The sequence below is a fragment of the Elaeis guineensis genome, chromosome 4, assembly GCF_000442705.2.
Source record: "Elaeis guineensis isolate ETL-2024a chromosome 4, EG11, whole genome shotgun sequence".
NCBI lineage: Eukaryota > Viridiplantae > Streptophyta > Magnoliopsida > Arecales > Arecaceae > Elaeis > Elaeis guineensis.
Window position 1 is genome coordinate 11231514 of NC_025996.2, and position 21732 is coordinate 11253245.

Sequence of the window (21732 nt, forward strand, 5' to 3'; positions counted from 1 at the left end):
TGAAGTTTAGCCACCCATTTGATATTCACACATAAAAATTGAACTGATCTTTCCTCGATCTTTTTTTTTTTTTTTTTGGTGGAAAGCAGAAATTTGTGCAGTTCTAGCTCATGTCCAGCTTACTTTCCCTACCAATCCTCTTCATCTTAACTGCTGCTCTGTACCAAGATTATGACAAATGAGGAAAACAAAATGTGGTATATATACATGCACCTAGATAAGATAAAAATCTGCATATGCTATTCCTTTTTTTCCTTTTTCACTGACAGCTTTATATCTGATATACTTACATGCATCTGACACTAGCGCTAACATAATTTCTGCAGGATGATTTGATTTTTTGAGAAACTGTAATATTAAGAAGAAACAACATTGGAGAGTTTAGAGTATCACAGAGTAAGTTCACCAATTACATAAGATTTGATTTTACCATGTTTCCTCTTTTACCTGTTTGATGTGGATGTCCAACAAAGGGCGCAATTTAGACAAAAGCCCAAAGATAGAGTACAAAAGGGAAGAGCAGGATAGGAGCAACCAGAAGTTCAAGAGTGCTGTTACTCGGCCTACAAGGCTCTATTTTACATTAGGCAGATTATTTAAAAGTTCTCAAGAATTTTGACCTAAGACGATCTAAATTTATAAAATCCCATGTAAGATCTTGGTCAAGTTATTGTAATAGACTCTTTTCTGGCCCAAGATTCCGACAGAGAAAAAGAAAACGCACCAATTTTAATAAATCACCGACCACCAAAACATATTCACAAGAAGTTACTTTCAGCTTACTGATCCTTTTAAGATTTGAATGAATTATAATTCTGACCTAATTGAAGGCTATTCCTGAGTTCAAATATCTTTGTATGCTAGATGCAGGGGCTTTAAATAAACTTCATTTTGTGTTGTTTCTTTCCATTCAATTTTCCTTAAAAAAAAACTAGAATTGATCAAAGGGCAAACAGAGTCCAAAAAAAAAAAAAATTAAATCCAATGTATGTAAAAGAATTATCCAGTATAAATATTATTATTAATGCCAACAATATTGTCACAGATTGGGTGGAGCAAGAAAAGAAGTGAAGGATTTAATACTGTGAAATACAACACAAAAGTATATGAATTAGGTCAGTTCAGCTGTGTAAGCCACGGTCATCAACTGGCAGCAGTTAATGCAGATAACTTGAGACCTGTTCTCACACGGTATGCGCCAGTCATGCTTCCCAGAGTTATGGTATGACTGTGGCAAACACAGCGGAATTGACTGCCAGCGTAGGTTATTTTTGTTGCTGCTGCTGCTTCTGCAAGCTGATCAGTTTGAAATAGGGCCCATTCTTATTCTCCACCAGCATTGAATGGTTCCCTTGTTCTATGATCCTCCCATTCTGCACCACCGAAATAACATCAGCATTCTGGATGGTAGATAGCCTGTGTGCCACCATTACTGTTGTGCGATTCTTCATGACCCTATCAAGTGCCTGCTGGACCACACGCTCTGACTCAGCATCAAGTGCGCTTGTGGCCTCATCAAGCAGCAAGATGGCAGGATTCTTGATGATGGCTCGGGCAATAGCAACGCGCTGCTTCTGCCCACCTGATAGTTGGACTCCCCTCTCTCCAACTTTTGTCAAGTAGCCTTCTGGGAGGGCACTGATGAAGGAGTGGGCATTTGCGAGCTTGGCAGCCTCAATAACCTCTGCCTCTGTGGCACTATCCTTACCATAGATGATGTTATCATAAATAGTCGTGGCAAAGAGTGCAGGCTCTTGTTGAACAAGGCCTATGTGTTTCCGGAGGGATCTCAGTCTAAGTTTTTTAATATCCTTACCTGTAAGAAATTAAATGCATAAGTGGAAATGGAACCAAACAGGTGTATTGTATGTATTAGAAGAAGAAAAAAGAAAGTCTAGAGGGCAGACCATCAATCAGCACTTTTCCAGCAGTTGGATCATAAAACCTTAGTATCAGTGCTAATACAGTGCTCTTGCCTGAACCACTTGTCCCCACCAATGCCATGCTCTTCCCAGCTTTCACTTTAAGATCAAAGTCCCTGAAAATAATTACTTCTGGCCTAGAAGGATAGCAAAACTCTACTCCCCTCATCTCGATCACTCCCTCAACCCTTCCCACATCCTCCCCAACATCACCTAAGACCTCAGTCTCCCTGTCCATCACCTCAAACACTGATCCCACCATTTGATTTCCTTTAATGATGTCTGGGGCTAGTGCAAGCGTCTCTCCCATGGCCAATGCTGTAACTATCAGAACCATGAATGTTTTCATAACAGACTTAAAGCTGGCAAGCTCTTTGCCCATGAGGACTGAACCATACCTGCAAAAACACAGGCCATCTCTTAGCAACTATCCATGTAAAAGATCTAGAATGATACAGCAGGCCGGGAAGGATTCACCATAACCAGCACTGCAGAAAGAACAAGCACAACAAATACTGACCTAATCCAACCTAGCAATTTTACCCAATGATATATCTTTCAAAATTTGCATCCAGATCAGTTCAATTCACTTTGAATACATGAGATTTAGGCTGGAATCCATACTTGATACCCAGTTAGGTTGAGTCTGGAACCAAACCATGGACTAAACCTCATCTGTAAATGCTCCGACCCTTTTCTAATATTCGATACCCCTATGGTAGCTGATCCTGCATTGGTAGGCTATACACCAAAATAGCTGATTGATAAGCCCATTTATTAACCCCACTGTCTAATTTTGCAAAAAGGCAAATTAGAATTCAGATAGCAGACCCCATATAGCTGGAAAATGCTACCTCTTTATAGCTATAATTTCATAGTATAAGACAAATGTGTTGACACCAACTTTTGAACAAGTTCAACAAAATCAACACTCTCGAACAACCTGATTGCAGTTCAATTCCTAGGGAAAGAGTAAATACCCTGGAAACCCTGGGGAATTTGATTAGTTTGATCTAGTAGGTAATAAAGTCAATTAGAATCATTGTTATTCATCAGATTTTTCCCATAAATTGTAAGCCAAGCACAAGAATCACTTTAGTGAAGGATAAAGAAATTGCACAGCTATGAGAATCACATACCACAAGGCCAAGGCATACGAAGCAAAGAGAAAGAACTGAGAGACACCATAAAAAACTCCTGCACCCTGGCCACGCCGAAAAGACTGCCTGGAGGGTTCCTTGAGCTCATTGGCATAGAGATCAATAACCTTCTCTTCTGAGCAGAAGGCAGCAACTGTGCGGATGTTACTTACGGCCTCAGCAGCAAGCATGTTTGCTTTTAGGTATGCCTTATTCAAGTTGCCCCCATAACCTTGCATGAATAATTTCTGCATATAAGAAAGCAACATGGGTGATTCATGGGTTTAAGAACACTTTGACAATACTAGCCGAAGTGGAGAAGCAAACCTCACTGATATGCCCACTGACCATCAATGGGTATGTGGCTAAGACAACAAGAGTTAAACGCCAATTCAGGATGAAGGCAATGATTAGTGAGGTTACGATCATTCCAATATTCTGCAGGAGGATTGTTGAGCGGTCAACAACTATTGTCCGCAGTAGAGTGGCATCAGTTTCCAGGCGAGATGACAACATTGCACTAGTATTATTGGTGTCATCAAACCATCCAATCTCGTTTCTTAAAATGGCTAGGATCGAACAAGTATTTTGAAAAAAAAAAAAATCAGATCATTAGCCAAAACATGTTATAGATGTTCTTAAAAAAAAAAAAAAACTAATAAATCAAGTCAAGCATACCATGTGAATTAAATATTTCTTTGAGGAAATATATATGTTATATTTTTTCTGCAAATATACAGATAGTTTTCCCCCCTTTTTCTCTTTAATCATACAAAGGGCTCTTAATTCTCCAAATAGGACTGTAGGGTAATAGTTAACATGGCATCAAAGTTGAATTATTTATACATTGGTTATATCAGTTTATAGAGGCATGGGTTAGATAGAAACTTTCATGGAAGCATAATTCAGAAGAGCTATATCAATAATCAGCACAAACTGGTATACTAAACAAAGGAAATCCAGTCAAGCAATTTACCTCCAAACATCTTCTCTCTCACTCTAAGTGTCAGTCTTTCACCCATAATACCAAAGTTGAGGTGCTCAATGACATGAAATATTACAGTGAGAACAGCACCACAACAGAAGAGTATCGCAATCTTTTTTACTTCCCTCTGTGTTGTCTCCCAACCCATATAGTAGGAAACGAGGGCTTGTGTTACTCCAAGAGCAAATAGTGGCATTTGGGAACCAGCCACAAGGGCACCTATAGTGCCAAAAACACCGAAGATCCAGTCAGGCGCCACCATGGAGTACAATCTTTTAACAGACACACGCCTCACTTTTGGTGAATCATTTGATTCAGGAGCAAAGCGGCTTACAGAATCCTTATCAGAGCGGAAGCTTCCTCCAAAGCTTGTGGTTCTACCAGACAGTTCTTGAGAATATTTGATGCTGAAGCAAAGGACATGAGTAAGCCAGCATTCCAACATGTGAGCAATGTAGGCAAATATTAAGAAGTAGAATTACCTTTGAGGTCGCACTGTACCACTGCTCTCTGAGTATGAGCGTTGTTGATGAGAGGCCTCTTGTAGCTGAACCAGTGACGCATAGGCACTACAACGATCTGACATGAGCTGCTCATGACTTCCAGTCTCCACGACCTTCCCATTTTGGACAACTGCAATGATATCTGCATTCCTGATTGTGGACAGCCTATGCGCAACCACAACCGTAGTGCGGCCCACCATGACCCTATCAAGTGCTTCTTGAACACTCTTCTCGGACTCAGCATCAAGTGCACTTGTAGCTTCATCAAGGAGGAGGATAGAAGGGTTCTTAAGTATTGCTCTTGATATTGCAATACGCTGCTTTTGCCCACCTGATAATTGAACCCCCCGCTCACCAACCTACAATAGTGGTTCATCCATGTTCTAGGCTTATACAAAGAATGACAAGCTGTTACTACTTATTAGCATGACAATTGGAAGAATAAAACAGAGAATAATGACCTGTGTCTCATATCGATGAGGAAGGTGGTTTATAAAAGTGATGGCCTCTGAAAGCTTAGCAGCATGTGTTATCTCATCCAGGGTAGCATCATCTTTCCCATAGAGGATATTCTCCCGGATGCTTGTGGCAAAAAGGGCAGGCTCCTGATTGACCAGCCCAATCTGCTGCCTCAACCACTTGAGCTCCAGTTCCTTAATGTTATGGCCATCCAGTAGTATTGCCCCAGAGAGGGGCTCATAGAACCGCTCGATGAGAGAGATCACTGTGCTCTTTCCTGAACCACTTCCACCAACAAGGGCAACAATCTTCCCAGATGGTATGTCTAGATTTAAGCCATTGAAGATGAGGACATCAGGACGTGATGGGTAGCTAAAGCACACATTGCAGAACTGGATGTGCCCATCGACACTAAGTAGCATCCGGCCTGTCTTTCCACTTGTTTTGCTAACAGTGTTCCTCTCTATCATCTTGAAGATTGGGTATGCGGCAGTTCTTGCTCTGAGGAATGTGGAAATGTTTGGTGCTGCCTGGCCTAATGACCTGAAGAGCATTCAAAAAAGCATCATGTTGGGAATAACCTTGTTGACTTTTGATGTTAAGGTCATTGCCTTATGATATCACAGTTTGAGAAATTAGAAACAAGATGATTTGTTTGCTTTCATGTTTTCTCAGTTTCTGGAAATTCTATCGCAATGATATGTCAATGGGTTAAAAAATAATCTCCATATGATTTTTAACAAATAAAAGCAAAGATCTAAAGAAAAAAAAACAGATGAACTTGAGGAACCATTTTGACGCATTAAATAGTAGTGTAAAGGATATTCAATAGCTATATTTTCCTACTGAAGTTATATCGTATGTTGATGTTCCATGAACAAGTTACCACTTTGAAACAGATCATTGAACCACCACTGCACGAGGCATACTTCTATAAAGTGATTACTGGAGACTGGACAATAATAACTGCCTGCCCTACGGAATATGATTAATCAATTGAACGGGAATAAATGGGAAAGCAACACCAAATCTAACTTATCGAATCATTACAAAAATTCAAATCGAAAATTTTAATGAGTTCATAAACCACATTTTTTTTTTTTACCATGAAACTTTAGTCTTCTTGTTCCATGTTTCAAAGTTGAATTACATCCTGGAAACAGGTCATAACCATCAAACAATAAGTTGGTGAAACTTACAGCCCAGCGATGACAACATTGAGCATTGCTGTAAACGACTCTCCTCCATTCGCTATATTCTTATGCACAACAACGCTCGCGTACCACACAAGCATCGCCCACGAGCAGAAGAGAACACAGTGCATGGACCCAAGACCAAGTCCTTTGGCCAGCCCGCCCTTCTTTCCATAACTGTAGGTCTTCAGCAGGGCATTCCTATAAGCCCTCACCGCCTTGTCCTCCCCTACAAACGCTTGCACAGTCCGAACATTGCCTATCACCTACACACATAAACATCATGGACCAGAATTGACACAAATTATTCACCCAGTTTAGACAACTTATATGAATGTATATCAGGAAAAGAAAAAAGATTAAGATCTGGAGATTTGGAGCTGGACCTCTTCGGCGATCTCTCCGGCCTTGACGTAGGATTTCCGGACACGGGCGATGAGGCCGGTGGCGATGTAGGCGTAGATGCCGCCGGCTATGGCGATCAGCGGGACGATGGAGAGGGTGACGAGGCCGATCTGCCAGATGCGAGCGAATCCGATGGCGAAGCCACCGATGAATCGGCTGATGTAGTGCATGAAATTGCCAACCTGATGCAAAGTTTGCGCTTTAGTTCAATTATTAGCCAATTGTGAGTTTTCATCGGTTACATTAAAGAGCTTGCATTCAAGATGTTCATTGAAATCCAGAAACGATCGAAGAATCGAAAGCAATTAACCGAAAACTCTAAGCAAATTCTTCACCAGTCTAATCGATAGAGCATGCCTAACCTAGCCATTCTGCGATCATCCTCTTCCCCTCCAAAACTCTAACCCTAGCCTTAGTCTTAGCCAAGGCGCTTAGGAACGACGGAGGAGGATCGCCGCCGCCAAGGGTCGGTGTCCGGAGGTTGAGGGAGACAGAGAGGAGGGCCTCATCGCCCGCTGGGGAGCTCCGCGTTAGGCGAGAGCTGCGCTCGCCATGGATCCGAGAAGAAAAAAGGGGACGAATTCGCAAAACAAAAATCCCGAGGTTAAATGGTTTGTTATATAAGTATGAGGACCTGTAAGTAATTTGAGATCAACAAGGAATATATGTATAATTTTACCTCAACCTAATTCCCCATGAAGCCTCTATCATCGTTACCGTAAGATGTGGAAGAATAACTTTTCGAATGCCGGCATCATTCAAAATTTTCGTCTCATAAATGAAGACAACGCACACCTGGACCGTAACAGCTGACGAGAAGATAAAAGAAAAGGGCAGAGCAGGACATGGCCAGCTTGTTTAATTAATGCGATGGCAGACGAGGCGGTCGAACCCCAAACAACTACCGTTAGGGGCATTCCGGGAATAAAAAACGCCCATTAATGAGACCACCCGGAGAGGCTGAGGCCCAAGCTTTACCCGTGAACGAGAGTCAAGAGCGGGTGGTGTAAGGGCCTCGCGCAACGAAGCTCCGCCTTCCTCTCTCACTGACAACGTACGATCATGATCTGACGCTGCAGTATATGTTTTTCCCATGGACCCTGGCATCCCGTGTCCAACTCTGTGGGCAATAGCAGCCGTGTGATCAATTAACGGTCCATGATCGAGATTTAGGAAGAATGGGAATTTGGATGATGGGTGCCATTTTACATGGGCGTCATTGGACAATGAAGGTTTTGATTAATTGAACCATACTAGGGGACAAAATAAGCATTGTCTATGCTGATGTCGTTTCCGAGTCCAACCTAATAGTCAGTTGCCACAATACTCCTCTTACTGTTATCCATCATAAATGTGCCTTAAAATTTGGATTGATCCATGGGATGATCCATTTTGTGTATACTACTTATCCATTTATGCCACACAAAATCAAATTTGGCATCCACTTTAGTGCTAGGAGTAAATATTCGTTGCAACGGTGATATCACGTCAAATTTATCACAATTCAATGAAAATATTTATATTTTATTGATTGTCATATATTTCATCGATTCCATGATAATATCTCATATTATCCTATTAATTTTGATTTTTAATTGACATGTTATAAATTTGACGTGGTATCACTATTGCAACGAATATTTATTCCTAGGGCTAAGGGTGTATTAGGGTTTTACTTTTCTTTGCATACATTCACCACTGGACCACATAATGATTGTTTCGAGATCTATACATATGTAGATAAACATTCAAAGTATTTAGAGATCTATGATCTTAATGGCTGGAATTATGAAAGAAGACCAACCATTTTTCACACAAAAAGGCACAAATTCAAACCCATCCAAGTACATGCTTATTCTGTGAGCTATACAGTTGTTTGAAGGAATACACCATAATAATACAAGAATCTCGCATAAAGTTGTTGCACGGCTCCTTGTGATCCGCTTTTTAGATATATCACCAGCAGTTGGTAGGCTGACATAGTACGAGTTCACAACAATAGGTCATCCTTTTTTTGTTGTTTAAGATTCCATTGTTACTTTAGCATTTTCTATAATTATTTTATAATCTTGTTTGATAAGCCAAAAACTTATGTATTCTAATACTAGAGTTTTGATGAAGCAAATTGAATCTATGCCAAATAGTGAAAAATAACAACTCTTAGACCGGGAATTCATCACTATACCACTTCCCCAATCTCAATCTATGTCTGATGTCTTTATGCAAAAAATATCATTCAATAAAGAATTCTGCAAAGAATGAATATCTAACAAAATGCGAGTTGACAAAAATTAAGCACTCAAATATTAGTGATGAAAAGCTGCATGCTACCATAATGGATCATTTATGAGCAGAATTTCTGCTGGAAATTGATCACAATGTTAAAAATAAAAATTTTGTAAATAAAATTTAAGTTATTTTCTTATTGTCGCCATGCTCTACTTTATATAATGGGAGCGGCTTGGAAGTTGTCTTCGCATGACTAGCTTCCAAGATCTAAAACCTTCACAACTTTAACATTTTTATTAAAAAAAAGTATGCTTTCCACACTCATCTCTTGCTCTGATAGGAAAAAAGTAATACCAAATTCCCTGCACTTGCTTTGCATATGTTGTACTATAATCCTAAATATCCATATGCTGTCCACTAAACTTAGAAATCCAGCTTAAGTTTCCCAAAATTTTTACCTATCATGAACTTAAAGGAAGTAGGAATGGCAGGATAAGCATAGTATTGCCACCTATTTTTTCCTTGACCATTAATGCTTGCAACAACTCTAGTTATTGCTCAAGAACCAAAAATATACGGGACACGGAAAAGAGACTTTAAAAGAAGAGACATCCGATCCCAACATCATTTGTTATGAAAAACAATAGGTAGAAACACATCACACCCACAGAAACAAATAAAGGCAAGACGTAAAGGCATCCTCAGCAAGGCATAATATCATTTTCACCTACTCCCATTATTACCAAGATCTAAATTTTGAAAGCAACAAAAAAGAAAAAAAAAAAAAAAAAAGGGTTTAACTCTTCTTTGTCAAATATCTAGCTAGCAGCAAAACGATGAGAAATCTTGCCGGAGTTCACATACCTTCTCAGATATGGCATCCTGGACTACAATGATATCACTGGTAATAGCGGAGATCACCTCTCCTGTCGAAGCCTCCGTGTCGAAGACCCCTATGTCCTGATCTAACATTGAACGAAGGTAGGCTAGCCTCATTTTTGCTGCTTGCCTCTCCCCCGTGTGCATCCAACAAGCCACCTCTAACAAAAAGATTCACATCTTTCAAGTTCATAGAGTTCTCGACGCATAAAACTAACACAAGAAATGATTTTTTTTTTTTTTCAAAAAAAAGAAAATCACGTACCAATCCATGATGAGAACAGTATAACAATCCCCAGATAAACAAAATCCAAGGAGTACTGCAAGAATAATATAAGAACTTAGCAATAATATATAATGGAATTAGAGCTGGCCATTGAATATATACTGTGGGGTCGAGTTATATTACCTTGGCAACTCTATGTGTTACCGACGTAGGGAAGAGGTAAGCAACACCGATGATGTTTATGAGCTTTCCGAAGAATATAAAGAAGACGGGAACCGATGCCCCGTGGACGCAGGCGCCTATGGAGCCCAAGGCCATGAGGAAGTAGTCCCATGCGTCGGCGAAAGCGAAGAGCTTAAAGAAGGAGACCTTTTGGACCTTCTTCCCTTCTCCATCCTTCTTGTTCGTGCCCTCTTCATGGTTCTTATCAGGGCCTACTACTGAGCTCATCTTCTTGTGGAGGGGAGAGAGAGGAGTGATGGATGAGGGAGGTGGGTTAGGATGTTAGTTATAATGGTGCTGAAGAACCGATTCAAGATTTTTCAGAGAAAGCAAAAGGGAGCCTTTTGGGGAGTGTGGGATTGAGGGAGGCATGTGTGTCATTACTGCGGCTAAGCGACCGGCTTGACTCGTTAGGTCCCATAGGATGGCAACATTAACGCAATGTAATGTAAGTGTTATTGTAACCAGAACGAGAAGCCGGAAGTTATCTCATTTCGTTTCACGAAACAGGGAGAAGTAGGAGGACGGACGTACGTGTAGGTCCCAAAGTCGTGCAAACCACTTAAAACTTGGAGGTTGTCACCGTTGGACGGGACCGCTTGGAATAGTGAAGCAGGCGGGAACTCCGCGCATTATTTTGAGGGGGATAAAAGAGATGATGAGTCCAACTTACATCTATTTTTCTGTACTACCGTGACTTCTAACCCTCTTTTACAGTTTATCAGCCATTTCATTGGGGTCGTAGAAGAAAGAATAAATAGGTGAAAAAGAAGAATTATCTATTCATCGGATCCATCCATTCGTATCCTCTTAAATTAGGAGGATGTAGTGATCATAAACAGTTGGAACATATGAAAGATAGATTTTTATATTGATAAAATTATTTTTTTTTATTTTTTAATAAAATTAAAATATTTTTTATTTTATTTATTTTATTTATATATTTTTTATTTTAACTATAATATTTATCTTTCAATTAAAAAAAATTTATAATATTTATCTTATACTATTAAATTTTCTTACTAATCATTTTAATTTTAGCACATAAATTTTATAATTATATATACATAATTAGAATTATCTTATATTTTTTATTTATATTCATTATTTTTTTAGTTAACTATTTATATAGAATTAATCAAATTATAAATTAATTAATTATTTATATAATTAATGCATAAATATATTTTTTCATATATAATTAATTTATAAAATTATTCATTAAATTAAATTCAAAATATATATTATATATTATATAATTATAAATTATAAAATTTTAAGTTCATATATTATTTTATTTTCTTAATATAAATAAGTATTATAAATTAATCGTAATAATATTTTGCTACCAAAGAGTAATTTGATAAAAATATCTTACAAATATCATATATCTTTCTTTTCATTCCTCATATACCAAATAGAGAAGGGAAGAATTTCTATCCATCTTTTTATATTTTATCAAATACAAGGAAGGATGAATGGAAGATCCATCTGTTCTCTTCCTCATTCATCTTTTCTTTACATTCATTTTTCCTCCAGTCTATTCTTTGTATCAAATAGAAGGTTAGTCTTTTCAAATTTGGAAAAGCCTTTGGTATGTTCTTTATTTCATTGTTTCGAATAGCTTTTTGGTTAAGTATTATAATTAAATAAATATGATAATGTTGTTAATGACGAGGGGGGGGACTTGCTGATCGTTTCTGGACGGCGTTTTTTAGCCGGGAATGGTGCTGGGTAACACACGAAAAATATACACACACAAAGAAGGGGAAAAAAAAAACTGTGCATGACTATTCTTCCTTCCAGCACCCGTTCTCTTACACCATGTACTATGGAATCTTTTCTTCTGCATAATATCTGACGCCTTATAATATTATTCAAAAATTTGCTTATTTTGATATGTAATTTTAGAATAAATTATAAAAATTTCATTAAGATTAGAATAAATTATATTTACATCTAATAGTTTAAAAAATCTATACTTATCTCTTTAAAAATTATTTTTATATGACACTTGAATCCATAACTTAATCAGTCAAACCGTTAATCTTACATGGGACTTATACAGGACTTAAATGCCATGTCAGAAAAAATTCAAAATAATCAAAATAACCTTAAGTGATGCATCAGCCATTTCAGAACATAAAAAGAATATGTGCATCCTCCTTCCTATCCAAGAATAATTTTAACTTTTCATATAAAATAAATAATTCTATCAACACCAGAAAGTAATTTAAAAAATTATGTAACATTTGGCTTGTGCAAGAGTAAAATAGAAATTTCACTTGGAAAACATATTTACTTTGTGAACCGGACTTTGTTCTAATTTTTAACTTTTTTGATGAGATCTGATGATCATAATAGTGTCTTTCTTATCCAACCTGCTGTGAGATTAGAATCACAAAAGTTCTAACCGGATAGACCATGGACTTGCCATCTTCTAACACTAAATCTAGATTAGAATTTAGGGGTTTCACAATTACCCATGACCAAAGTGACCTATTCAAATAAGTTCAATATATTTTAGTTTTACTATTGTAGAAGACAACAAATGAATGTTGGGAGAAAAATTTCTATATTTATCAACAACTATACTAATTTGGAGCAATAAATTTGAAAACGACCAAACCTGTAATTTAAGAGAGTTAAGCAAATGGATGTGCCATTAGGGTTATTATAAATTTTTATTTAAAAAGTAATTAAGATATTGGTACAAAAAATGAGAAACTCATGGCTTCAATTTGTTTTTAACACATAATATAAATCATCAATATTCTCATTGTTAGTTAATATTATATCTGAAATTTAGGGTTTCTATATATTACAATTTTTTGAAACATGTTTAACTTTGGGAATCAGCTAAGCTTCCCTGACCCATAAAAATATATATATATATATACACAAGCTTCCGTTCAATGGGTTCCTAAAATTACTTCAAGATGCACACCAAGCATCTCAAAAGTACATATAAGCTGCATTTAAGCCCAAAGAGACACATCTCAATTGTTGGGTCGAATAGTGTTTGCAGCTAAAATAACCTATTTATTTCTATCTTGTCTCACTGAGTTAACTCAGCAGAGTTCATCTGAGTAGATCTCACCCGGTTCCGGTTCTGGTTATGCCGAGTCTGACGCAAAGATGAAGGCCAACATCGTCTACGATATGGACAGTGGAAGTATGGTTGGTAGAGATGAGAAATTGGGGTTAATCTCTTTTGGGTTTTGCACGAATAAATACGTAGGCAAAAACGGTTGAGAGGGGGAGGGTTGAGAGACGATTTGTTAAGACGGTGGAGCTGTGCTACGGGTGAGAGAATTTATTGCACAGAGATAGAAAGAGAGGGATCATTTAATGATACAAGCTGTAAGATTGAGACGCCAGCATTGGCTTGGCTTTCTAGTAGCCCATGGGTGATATGTTTGGCCGGATCCCAACTTTATTTTATTGTTTCTTCTTTTTTTGGTACAGGATCCCAACTTTATTCAACTTCTCCAACACTGTTCCTCATCTTCGCTTTCCTTGGATCTTAGTTAGAAAAGTATAAAAAAGTTTTATTTAATATGGGTGAACTCCGGACTTCGGACACGTCGGGAAGTTAATTAGGATAATTAATGCGGTTAAATCATGTTTGGTTGAGCAAAATTGGGCTAGTACATTATTAAAAGAAGTTTCTAGATCATATTTATGCAGCTGGTACATTGCATTATTGTTGAGTACCCATAAGTTTCAATTCCAATAAGATTAAGAAATAGACAATTTACCGATCTATTATTTATATGATATTATTATGGATCATCCATAATTTCCTCTACGCGGCATCATGATAAGAACTTTTTATTTATGTATTTATTTTCTAATAGGTCATGCTAGAGCATTGAACTCTTAAAAAATGAACATGGCATTTCATGTGAGATTGATTTGTATTATTGGATTATCATGGTCCATTGTTGTAGTAACCTCTAAAAGAACTCATGGCGCCCTCTCTTTCTCTCTTTTTCTTACTGTCTATCTGTCTACCTATTTATCTATCTATATTTCTATCTATTTTACATCAAGATACTATAATATTCTTGTAAGACCATCAAATACTAGAGCAACTCGAGCCTGGCTTGAGCTATGATCAAAAAATCCAAACCAAGTATAGTTTAATCAAAGCTGCATATCTTGAATATGATAAATTAATCTGCAGTAAATTTCAAATAGAGCATGAAAACAACCTTGCCCAATCAAACTAGCTAGGCAAGAGCCAAATTTGGTAATAGATTATAACAAATAGTAGGTCGTAGAACTAATTATAGCCGGCTTTGGGCATAGAAAATATCAAACTTTAAATAGGCTCGGTTTGAAGCTCAAATAAAATGAAAATAGTATTAGCCTGATTTTTGGCCCATAATCTACACTAGTAGTATGTAATTAACTATTTTTTGTATATATACCCCCATAGATATGCTTTATTGCATATTCAACTGTCAAAAACTAATATTTGCTTATATACCTTCAAATTATTAGATTTTTGGTTAATGATGATGATAATTAGGGCTGAGTATGGGTCGGATTGAGAAAAAAATTTGATCCGATCGAATCCAATTGGATTAAAAAAAATTCAATCCGCTATTAATCGTTTATCATATATAAACCGTTTGAAACCGAAGTTAACGATTTGTAGTGGATTCGAATGGGTTGTATCAGTTTGGACTTCAATGTTGATCCAATGTTGATTTTAAATATCACAAACCAAAATACCATTTAATTTATATAAAAATTAGGATATAATAATTTTATAATATTCATAAGTTAGTACATAATATGTCATAATTATCAATTTTTAATTTTTCAAATAGCTTAAGTATTGAAAATACTATATCAGGGAACTTGTTACATACTTTCCAATGAGAGGAGAGCTGGAGCTAAAGGTGGGTTTTAAGCTCTTTTTTCTTTCTGCAGTAGGCCTTTAATTTAAGTAGTATCTATTTGATAAGGTAGGATAGGACTGTTTCTAGAAGGTAAGTGAGGTAATGCATCTTATAAAAATCTCTTTATCTTTGCTCTCGTACCAACCTTTCCATTAGTGAGTCATGCTTGCAAGCCGATTGGGTATGGTTTCATACAGATTAAAAATATAAAAATCGAATCTGATTATAATTAATCAAATTTTTTATGAATCACAATCCGATTCAAGTTTGATTTCATACGAATTCGATTTCATACGGATCGGATTGGGTGGATTTTTTTAGATTTCGATTATTTGCTCAGCCTTAATGATAATAACTATTTTGAGCATTATTTGATATTTATTATTTTACATTAATACCTTTAAAAAAATTAACATTCATTTTGTATTGAAAAGCGCTATACTTTTATTAAATTTTTTTAGAAAATTAATGCGAAGTGTATGAAATTTAAAATGATTATTTATTACTAATGTTAGCCAAAAATCTAATGGATGGGATATTGATCGAAAAAAGGATAATTTTAAGATATATGAAGTCGTGATTTTGGAGAAGAAATATATAATAAACCACATTTGTTGGGATATATATGTAAAAAAAATCTATGATCAATCATTAAATTAACTAAGCATAAAATGATATTTGTTTTGTTCTTTGGCAAAGGGGGTGCGGGCGAGGGGAGGAAGGCGTATCTTATAATCCCAAATCTAAGAAAAATACATCAAAAACAAAATAATTTTGAGAATGTTGGAGATATTACACGAAATACGATAGAGTCCTTCATTTTTGACATCTCTTTCAATATGTTTATTTGCCAATTGATCAATCAATTTGCTTATCCGCTGCTATTAAGTGGGCTTAAATGAAAGTGGATTTGAGCTTGAATCAAGTTTGACTAGTTCAAGATTGCTCAAAGTTTGATTAATTTAAACCAATATATGTACAAAGCTACTCGTTAAATGCTTGAATTCGGTTTGGCTCGAAATTAATCTATCAAATAATAAATGAACCAAGCTCGATGTCAATTTTTCAAGCTCCAAATTAATTTCAAACAAAGCTTAGCTATACTCAAGATGAACCAAGCTGAACTTTATCGTACCCTTATTTGAGAGGTCAACCATATCCAAAGCGATTTCCATTCCAACGGAGGAAGAAGAAGAAAATAAGTGGAGGAAAAGTTTTTGATAGATTCAACACCAAATATTTTTCCTTAGCAATAAGAACCTTTTTGTAGAATATGTCTATGCCTACTTATATACAGGGATGCCTACAAACTATTTGTTACATTGCTCAGGCTGAGCTCTGCTAAAACTTTTGATAAATCTAATTCTTCTTTTGAGGGATGCACTCTTACATCTCTTTATTTGTGATAATAGCTGTAATCAATATCATTCTCCTTTATCTTCTTTTTTTTTTTTTTTGTTGAGAGTTTGTATTTTTTAAAGAAAAATTATTGGTTAGAACAAGCCTACTACATATATCTTATACAAACCTACTATGTGTACATTGCATCATTCAATAACAAATTAGTACATTATCGAAAGAAAAATGAGTTTTTTTCATTCAAAATAATAATAATAATAAAATTATTTAAAAATTTCAAATAAATTAGATAATAATATATTTTTTTATTTTTTTATAGTTTATTATTAAATAATATGAGTTATACGTGATAGATTTGTTCTGATCAATAATTTTTCGTATCCTGAGATTGAGAATTGAACTTGGTTGTCCAATTTGCAATCGTAACCACCCTTGCGTCGTGGGATGACTAGCATGGACATCAATGCATCATTGGCCATCCCGCAACATGGGCATGGCTATAAATGCAGAACCGGACCATCAAGTACGGTCGTTAAATTTAATCAGGATGTAAATTTATATTTATTATTAATATAAAAAAAATATTTTTTTGCTTGCTTGAACCTGTTTGCACTTATGTGCAAATCATAAGGTTAGACATCCAACCAATAATTCAAAATTCGCATCAATTGGGCGATGGTCCAACTAGATTTTATTAGCATTAAATTTTTGGTCAGTACAAAAAGAAAAACTAACATCACAAATTTGACGCCATTAAGTTATAACTAGCTCATGAGACAAATCATTCTCCATATGAAGGCGAAATGACATGCCAATTAATGATGTCAAAGATGGACAACAGATCTTAAACGCGAAATCCTCGAGTCATCTTGGCTAAGATCAGAAGAACTTTCTACGAATCCAGACTTCGTCTAGGAAACGAAAGCCAAGGTGGCAAGGGCAGGATTCGTCATTAATAAATCGAACACTAGTACTGTTCAGTTGAGGAGGGACTGCATCATTATTTTTTGGGTTCACGTCGCTGTTTTTAGTTATAGATTAGATGGCCTCATTGATCAATTTCCCAGTGAATTAGGTTTGGGTCACGATCCTACCCAGATTCGGGTTAGGTGAAGGAAGAAGGGAACCTTAATCCCCGGCCTTAAGATAAAGGCTTAAATTAATGACCATTCTCAAAGTCTTGGAAACTTGGTGTCCAACACGTGTGTTGCATTCAAACTTTAAAAAGAAAAGAAAAGAAAAGAAAAGAAATTAAAGTGTGCGAGAGCCAAGGCCTCAGAACCGTTCCTGCGGTAGGCCTCACATGCATAAGTTTTCTCTCACTTGCATGGCATGTGCATGAAACATGCCAAACACTAGTTTCTATAATCTAAAGTCTTGAAATCTAGCATGCGTTCAATAAGTCTTGGAAACTGCAATCCAATGGCTCCAAGACTCATTTGGTTCGTGAAACAAATTTTCTTCTCTATAATATTATTTCTAAGAAGTTAATTGTTAGAAATATGATGTATAAAAAAATGATTTTGACATATTCGATTGACTATGGAAAGGTATGTTATATTTGATTGAGCATCTATTTAATGAAAAACTATACAAAATATTTATTATACTCTTAAAACTTATTTGGATGCTCCGCTTTGATCTACTAAGGCATTCTAGATATTTGTAAATATTGCCTATTTCAGTCTGATTTGGGTGATTATATTGGTCAAGTTCATAAATTCTATGAAATTTTGGGCCTAACCATCCAAATAGGCAATATAAAAAAAAATTATTATTCTATTCTATACATTACTATTGTTTATAAATAAAAAATTATGATAGTTAAGAATATTTTTGATTACAGATCATGATAGAGGAGGATTTAAGATATTGTAACATGGAGAATATTTATTTCAACTATAAATCTTTTAATGGCTTAAAAGAGTATTTTTAGAAAAAGAACCCTCCAATTCCTATCCTATGGAGAAAGACATAGATTTTTCTTTCCTATAAAATAAGAAAATTATATTTCCATAAAAATACCTTTTTATAATATCTCTCTTTTGAAAATTCCTACCAGACAAGGAGAATTGATTTTCATTTTCTATTGTCCATGCTTTCCCTCCCAGTTCCTACGAACTAAACGAATCCCTATTGTATTAGTATTGAAGATTAAAATAATAAAATATTATTAAATCATTATTTTGCTATAATAATTATTTGATAACTGACCATTTAAGCCAATAATACATTATTTTTGTTATAATTACCGCAAGCACTACCTTATTTTAAATGAAAAACTATGACTCTATATATTATATTGTATTATGATGCCAAGTTGGACATGACCTTGGCGATCCAAGCATCGACTTTGGAAAACAAATAATAGAACATATATTTTCCTTCACATGGCGATGGATAGCTGCAACGCAGGGGTATGTTGTCCGGGGGTAATTACATTATCAAAACCTTGTAAATACTCTATCCAAGTCAACAAATTTTATTTTCTAAGACAAAACAGACAAGAGTGGACCCAGATAGAAATAACTTCACGGGACTTGACTTGGTGTAATCCATCTTCATTTGGATCAGATTCATAAATCCTATAGATGTTGGCTGAGCTACCCAACCGTTTTCTTCTAGAGTTGTTTTATGAGAGTCAATGCTATTGGAAACACTGATATGTTCCTTTATTGTTGTTGTTGTTGTTTTCTTCTTATTCAGCAGCATTAGAAGACAGTGGTTTCTATTTTGAGACAGCACTGCACACGTGGGTACTAAAGATTTGTTGGAGGAAAATGGGGTTTAAATTGAGATAGTTCCTCTTCTCTTTTTTCTCTCTCTTTATTTTGGGTCAAGAGAAGGTCTGATTTTTGATGGCTGTCTCTCCGATACAAATTAAAAATGATATAATTTTTCATTTAACAAAGATAAATAAAAAAATCATATAAAATATTATTTTTTTATTCTTTTAATAGAATTGATCATTCATATAATTCTTATGTGGATACATCCAACAAAGTTAGGAAATAAAATATCATTGAGTGGTCTAAAGATCTCGCTTACATCCATCTGAACTGATGGACTAAAGTATATAGAATATTATTTTTGGCTTGATTAGAGAGTAGGCTTCTCGGACTCTGAAAGGGGTCACTATTTATTTTTATTTTTATTTTCTAGGAGCTGAAATGGGTCACATATAGAGGATCAATTTGTGGGAAGCGAAATTCTTTGTGCACTATGGGCGGTGTAGAAAATTCGATGGGAGTACACCATCTCGTTCGATTAGTTCATATAGTCAACACTTTTCAATACATATTTAATGTTTGCAGGTCGATTTTTTTGTTTAAAAATTTAATATGATTTGTTTCTATCCTTTAAAAAAATTATGACATTCTGTATCCATATTATGATATCCTGTGTTCATAATATATACAGAATATCATAATTTTTTCTAAAGAATAAAGATATTTTTTAATTTAAAATTTTCAAACGAAAAAATCGATCTATAGGCATTAAATGCGTATTGAAAAGTGATTGGACAAAAATACTTCTCTCATATTATAATATCTAAGACTATATGATGATATTTTGGACTATATTACGTCATAAAATGTCATAATTTTTTTCAAAAAATAGAAATATTTTTGTCATATAAAATTTTTAAACGAAAAAACTAACTTGCAGACATTAAATGCTCATTGAAAAATGATGACTATACAAACTAATCAGATGAAATGGTATACTTCATGTTGAATTTTCTACACCGCCTGTAGTGCACAAAGAATTTCTCTTTGTGAAAAAGTGTATGAGGTTAAGTTTTTAGAAGCGGCAGTGATGATGGGCTGGGCTGATTGCTTTGGAATTAAAAACGGTTGCCCTGAATAACCACTAGATTTGGACCTAACCTATTCCACCATTTTCAAAGTGTCTCTCCATAAATCCCTGAAAAATTTTAACCATAGGACCCCTCACTGATATCTTATAGCTCACATATTGGTTGAGAAATAAAAGGTAATATGGTCATTTTGTGAAAAGGCTAATATTATCGTGCAGTGGACAATCACTTTTCACCGTAAAGATCTCCATGTTAATCGAACACCTAAAAATCTTTGTTAGTTTTTTTTTTCATTGCAACATATTGATTTTCCCCATACGTTTTTGTTTCTCTCTCTCTCTCTCTCTCTCTTTCTCGATTGAAGGGGAGGCAAACCCACCCATAAGTGTGTACTTAACGTTTTTCCTCTTTTTTATGTATCAAATATATTATATATATGTATATTTGGTAGCAAATCACCAAGTCTTTCTTCACATATCTCGAACTCGACTGTGTTTGTGTGACACTCCAAATGTTTATTTGTATTTCTTATCCATGGTGCACTCATGACCTATTACAAAGTTACATGGGTGCATAGTGAATGAAAAAGACTCGGGGCCTGATTTCTTAATTGTAACCAGAAATCCAAACTCGAGTTTTTGATTAGTCCACAGTGAACTTAAAATAAATTCTCATAATGGCCCAATTTAAAGAGATATGGCCCGAAGTAGTTTCAATCTATTAGGAGTCTAATGAGCCACTTTAATGCAAAGCCTGTTTTGTTGAATGGCATCTGATTCCAGTTCAGATAATGGGAAGCCTATTTCAGACCTTTGGTTGATTCAAAGTGGAGATGAATTGAGTTCTTACTAAATGGTCCGAAATGGTTTCGAGCTAGCTGGAGCCACTTCAGTGAAATAGGCTCTTAATCAACACACTTACAGTGAACCAACTGGGTCCTTAATAAAACTACAGCCATCCATCAAGCACCCTATCTCTTAAATATGTGAGACAGACTCTTATTCACCTCACTTGTACCGAACCAAACGGGCCCTTGATGAAATTATAGCCATCCATCAAGCATCCTCTATCTCTTAAATATGGTTGCAGGCATCACATGTTCACATGTCCTAAAATTAGCAAACCAGGAGGCCTACCCATGAAGGTGGCAAGGGACCGTTGCCAATTTAGCTTGTCGTTTCATCAATTCTTATTCTTATGATGCAATAGGGCAACAAACATCTTCCTTTCGAATCTTTCTTGGCCAATTTAGCTTGTCGTTTTATCAATTAATCTTATGATGCAATAGGGCTGCAAACATCTTTTTTTCGATTCCTTCCTGGATACTATTGATTGCCACCAAATGGTATCGACCCTCAAACACATGGCACAACTCATTTTTAGAGATCGGTGTCCGCTGTTCTACATGAGGTATAGCCGAGCCAAGTTGCTCCTCTTATTGTTAAAATTTAGGATAAATTACACCGACCCCACTAAGG

The 21732-nt window shown here is 35.7% G+C and overlaps 1 protein-coding gene across 5 annotated transcripts; it reads right to left on the reverse strand.

Annotated features, from left to right (window-relative positions):
- Positions 1-991: 991 nt before the first annotated feature.
- Positions 992-10480, reverse strand: LOC105034865 (ABC transporter B family member 2). 5 transcript variants are annotated; one of them, XM_010910181.3, is made up of 12 exons: positions 10124-10480; positions 9980-10034; positions 9700-9875; positions 6588-6788; positions 6208-6467; positions 5011-5551; positions 4529-4908; positions 4038-4453; positions 3389-3630; positions 3062-3309; positions 1908-2320; positions 992-1816 (listed from the first exon to the last, which is right to left on the reverse strand). In XM_010910181.3, exons 1-12 carry the CDS (start codon positions 10388-10390, stop codon positions 1266-1268), a joined length of 3750 nt encoding a protein of 1249 aa, XP_010908483.1. In that variant the 5' UTR covers positions 10391-10480; the 3' UTR covers positions 992-1265. The 5 variants fall into 5 exon arrangements, with proteins under 5 accessions (XP_010908483.1, XP_029117578.1, XP_029117579.1 ...); XM_029261745.2 differs by lacking the exons at positions 9700-9875; positions 9980-10034; positions 10124-10480 and adding exons at positions 6969-7147; positions 7286-7436; XM_029261746.2 differs by lacking the exons at positions 9700-9875; positions 9980-10034; positions 10124-10480 and adding an exon at positions 7286-7435.
- Between the last annotated feature and the right edge of the window lie 11252 nt (positions 10481-21732).